The following is a 4970-nucleotide window of genomic DNA, read 5'->3' on the forward strand; positions in this document are numbered from 1 at the left end:
TGTTTCCATTTACTTGAGGAATGAAGGAAATATTGTTGCTACATCATATTTGCGATTTATAGGAAAGAACCATATATATTGGGAATACTCATCAACAATAATTAAATAAAATTGATGGCCATCATAAAAAGAAACAGATGCAGGACCCCAGACATCGAAATGAAGTGTATGCAGAAAAGAGTTAGCATATGATTTTCTATATTCAAATGGTAACTTTGTTGATTTTCCCAAACACAACCTTCACAAAAAGTATTTTGTTTATTCATAGATGGTAAACATAACTTTGTAAGAATGTGGGCTTAAGGATGGCTAAGCCGTGCATGCCACAAGTTGCTAGATACTTTATTGGCTAAAAAAATGACTGAAGATGTGGAGAGTTGCTGTAGGTTGATCGGATGTAACCCATCCTTTATGAAACCTTTAAGAATTACCTACTTCGTCTTCATGTCCTTGAGAACAAATCCTCATGGATAAAATAGAAAATAACAGTTATTATCTCTTGTAAATTAAGACATAGATAATAGTTTCTTCTTAATTGCAGAACCACAAGAACAACATTTAGGTTGAGATTAGTGGTGGGAAGAATAATGCGTACAATGCTAGTGATAGGCAAGTCCTGACCATTGCCAACCATAACAAAGTCATTTCCAGGATAAAAGGTAATACCTTGAACTTCATTTGTGTCAAATTTCATATGTTGGTTTGCCTCAGCGTCAGAATACCATGTCTCTTTTGCAGTATCCCCAATTTTGATAATAGTAAAAGCTTTGTACTGATTAGGTTCTTCATCAGACGCAGAACATCCGTCTACTTTGTGATTAGGTCCCCCACATCGAAAGTAAGTGATACCACCACGACCACGACTACCATGATGTGAGGTTTGTTTCTAACGAGTTCAAGTAGAGCTTCCATTTTGGCGAGGGAAACGAGTCTCTTTAGCTCATAATGATGAAGTACTGCTAGTGGATGGCTTTGAGTTTGTGCAACCACAATTTGTATAAAAAGCCACAGAGGGAGTAGTTGTTCGTGCTCCTTAAAATCGAATTTCAAAGTCGCAGAGTTTGCCAATAACTCCTTCAAGAGATCTCAAGGACATGGAAAGACATCTCTAGCATTTAATGCTGCTAATATAGGATCAAATTCATATCCTAATCCTCAAAGAATACAGATGATGAATTCATCATCATCCATTGATTTTCCTACACCACAGAGAGACAAAGCCAAAGATTTTTCTTTGTATAAATAATCTTCCAATGAAGAAGTACCTTTGGTTAGGGAATGTAGCTCGCCTTTGATTTGTTGAATGCAATCTCGAGTGTGAGTACCATAAAGAGTCTTTAACACTTTCCATGCATCATGCAAAGATTCACTACTGATGAATTGAGAAATAGGTCCATCAAATAGAAACTATTGATCCATCCAAGGATCAATTGATCAATACGCAGCCATACTGCTGCGACATGATTTGTTTGCAACTCACCATTCTCTCACCAATGATAGTTGACACTGGGTAGGGGACTTCATCCTTCACGTATCCAAAAAGGCCATAGCCACATAAGATTGGAATAACTTGTACTTTCCACATAAGGTAATTGTTTAAAGCTAGCTTGATGGAGATATCAGGTAGATGTGATTTTGGGAGTGAAATCTCAAGGGAAGAAGCAGGGGGCATCGTTTGAACTGAGGAAGAAGATGCCATAGGGGTAGAAAGCTTTAATACCATGTGGGAAAAGCTAAACTTGTATTTCTATGTATTGTCCTTGCCTTTAAATAGGCATTACACATATTACAGCTCATTGATTTTTACTATATATATATATATATGTACATGATTTGTCTGCAGAGTTTATGGGAACATAATGAATTACAAGTAATGTGGAAATCATGAAGTAAATAAAAGGAAGAATTCTAGAAGAGAGATCTCAGCAAAGGATCTCTCAGTAGAGTGATCCTAGCAGAAGATCTATGCAGGATTTCTGCACTTGCATCCTGCATAGAATCTCTGCATTTATTTCCATAATTCTACATATTTAACCTGGAATTTTAGCCCGACGGTGTAGGTTGGCTTTTTGTGAAGGCTACTTTGAGGGCTAATGCATTTTTCAAGACACTGTTTTATTGTCTAGCTACCCAAATAACTACCAAAAGCAGAAAAATCAAGATCATATTTCGTGATCACATGCTTTTTACATGGCTATCTAACTAAAAAGCATGGCGGATTCTGCTGCCACTTTGTGAAATAGAAGCTGCTGCTGGGTGACTAAATTACAATAGGTTAAAAAACATCAGCAACAGAGGAAATTTCCAGCAATTTTAATCAGGAGCGTGTTTCTGATATACATTTCATATGAAATGTAAGCCACAACAAACTCCACGATTCAGGTTGTGCCACAGAATGAATGATTGTCAGGAAAACTGTGCAAAGTTCAGCACAGATTGTATGGCACTAAGCTTCTTTAGGTGGCGATCACAAATTAATGCTACCTACTCTAACTTGTGTCACTTTGGGAATGACAGCAATGAACAGCTTTACTAATGAAAATTCTCATTTATTGAAAAAAAAGGGTTGGGAAATGTTCACCTTCACAAGTCCAATTCCCCGCCCTTGTTATCCTCAAACAAAATGCTCATGCTCTTTATCTCACATACCCGTATGTGCACCCAAATACTTGGTTTTGAGCCCGAGGAAAGTAACAAAAGTAGTGCATCCTTATTATACACAGAATAGATGCGTGGAAGTTGTAATGAAAATTTAAAAACAGAAAGAGGTCCTGAGCCGTGCCTCTTATAACTTTTCGCCTACTTGGGGAAAACTGAAAACAAAAAACAAAAAGTAGTAGCTTATCAAAATGTTCAGCAGCATGATATTGATCCGTGCCCTATATATGTCAGTGAGAAACTACTTATTCCACATCCATATAGCACCTGCTTGTATAAGCAATGGTGCTAGCTGGTTCTGGACGTGGAGGCTCATCACCTGCCTTTCATTGCCAACCAGCTGCTGGCCTATGAACACAGCGGGTAAGCTCTGTCGAAACCCCAGCTGCACTAGTGCCCTTTCAATTTGTTGTCCATTTGTTATTCTGTCGAGCTCATAAACAGTTAGATTTGCTCCAAATCCACGTATAAGTGACTCGACGGAGTGGCTCATGCAGCAAGAACTCTTCCTGAAAATCACGACTGGCTTTCCTTGAATCATTACATTCACCAAGTCCATTTTCACGATGATTGAAAGAGTTTGAAGCGGTTGTTGTGAGGCTTTAGAAGGTGTGCGAAGGGTGTATGTTGATGAGAATTGTTAGAGTCTAAAAGGCTTTTCTATGAGGAGATTGAACACCTATGGAGGCTATTTATAGAGTCCTTCTGAAATGATAGGCTTCCACAGTACTGTTTCCTGCATGATAGAATACGAGGGTCTGACATTAACTGTTAAAAAGATGCAATCCTCTCAAGTTGCCTAATTTTTTTTTTTAATTTTAGATTAATATGTGCATTTGATGGTATATACATATCTCGATTAAATTTTATAAATTTTAAAATTAATAATTATATAAATTTTTAATGATTTTGTGATTTGTAAAACTTGAATCTGTAATTTCTTAAAAACAAACTAGTCAATTAAGTTAAATTTTAATTTGTTTTTACTTGAATTTCTTGATAAAAAAAGTAAAAATCTGTCACTTGCTTGAAGCAATTTGACGAAGTTGTAAATGAAGCATAACATAATTAAATTATAATTTAAAATTTATAAAATTTAATAACATGATAAAACATTTAATTTTTATTTATCAAAGTCTATTTATATATAATAATTTATATAGAAAAAACTTGAGAAATTTAATAATATTGAATAAAAAAATTAACTAAAAAATTTATTTTTCTAAAAAGTTCATACATCACATTTCTAACTGATTCAAACTGACCAATATGCTATATGCTAATAGTTTTTATTTTTTTATTTTTATTTTATTTTATTTTTTGTCATGGTATCGTGTGGTAAGCTATGGGTTGAATAGTCCAGGATGCAATTTTTCTTTTCTTAGATTTTCCCTGTTTCAAAACCATAGAGCTCCATTTCTATCATATTTTGAGCAATATCTGCTCGCTGAGGTTGATATATAATTGGGTTTATCCATTTGAATAGGACACTTTCTGTATATATAGCAAGATTCGCACAAGTTGAAATAGAAGAAAACGGAATTGCAAAAAATATAAAAACAAAAAAAATGATGCATTTAGAAAGACAGCACTCGCCCATGATAGCATGGCCATGAAACAAAAACCTCTTACTGGGTTTTTTTTTTTTTCATTTAGAAGGTAACATGAAAAGTTAAATGACTATTTATAAAAAAAAAAATATATATTTGTATTATAAATAAGATAGGAAAGAACAATTGAATTAATGATATATATTTATTTATATCAAAATATTGTTTGCACTACAAATAAAGATTGTTAATATGTAGTTGGTTAAAATTAGATTTGCTATACTTTAGACAAACTGATAATTTATATAAGATCGAAAAGAAACTTAAATCTTAATCTGATACACCCTGTCAAAAACAAGATTATTTTTTATAAGCTAAACACTGCATGTTATGCTAAAAAAAAGAAAATTCCAAACCCAAGTTTGAAATCTATCTTTCACTAGAGAAAACTACCGATAAATCAATAAATTTAGATTGTGCACCAGGATACTTTTTATCATTGTAAGAATTTTATCTATAATTAATTACCAAGAATGGAATAACAAACAATCCAAATTCTCCCACTCTACTAAACAAAATATACAAGGTACCGTGTGGAGCCACCACATTATCAATTTCTACACATTGCAGAACCTAGAATAATATAGTACGAAGACATCCTGATGAGCAATCAGAAAAGACAGGGTGACTGCGAATAAATTATACTATATCATTGCCCTCGTGTTATTCGTGCAACTTGCTGTGACTTCTACATTCTAGTGC

General features: G+C 34.1%; 1 protein-coding gene across 1 annotated transcript; it reads right to left on the bottom strand.

Annotated features, from left to right (window-relative positions):
• Positions 1-2656: 2656 nt before the first annotated feature.
• On the bottom strand, positions 2657-3305 carry LOC118062772 (monothiol glutaredoxin-S6). The gene has a single exon (XM_035076619.2). It carries the CDS (start codon positions 3215-3217, stop codon positions 2900-2902), a length of 318 nt encoding a protein of 105 aa, XP_034932510.1. The 5' UTR covers positions 3218-3305; the 3' UTR covers positions 2657-2899.
• Positions 3306-4970: the final 1665 nt, after the last annotated feature.

The sequence above is a fragment of the Populus alba genome, chromosome 2, assembly GCF_005239225.2.
Source record: "Populus alba chromosome 2, ASM523922v2, whole genome shotgun sequence".
In the NCBI taxonomy this organism is placed as follows: Eukaryota; Viridiplantae; Streptophyta; class Magnoliopsida; order Malpighiales; family Salicaceae; genus Populus; species Populus alba.

Coding starts and splice junctions, on each gene's coding strand:
- LOC118062772 (XM_035076619.2), bottom strand. CDS start 3,217: ATGGACTTGGTGAATGTAATGATTCAAGGAAAGCCAGTCGTGATTTTC.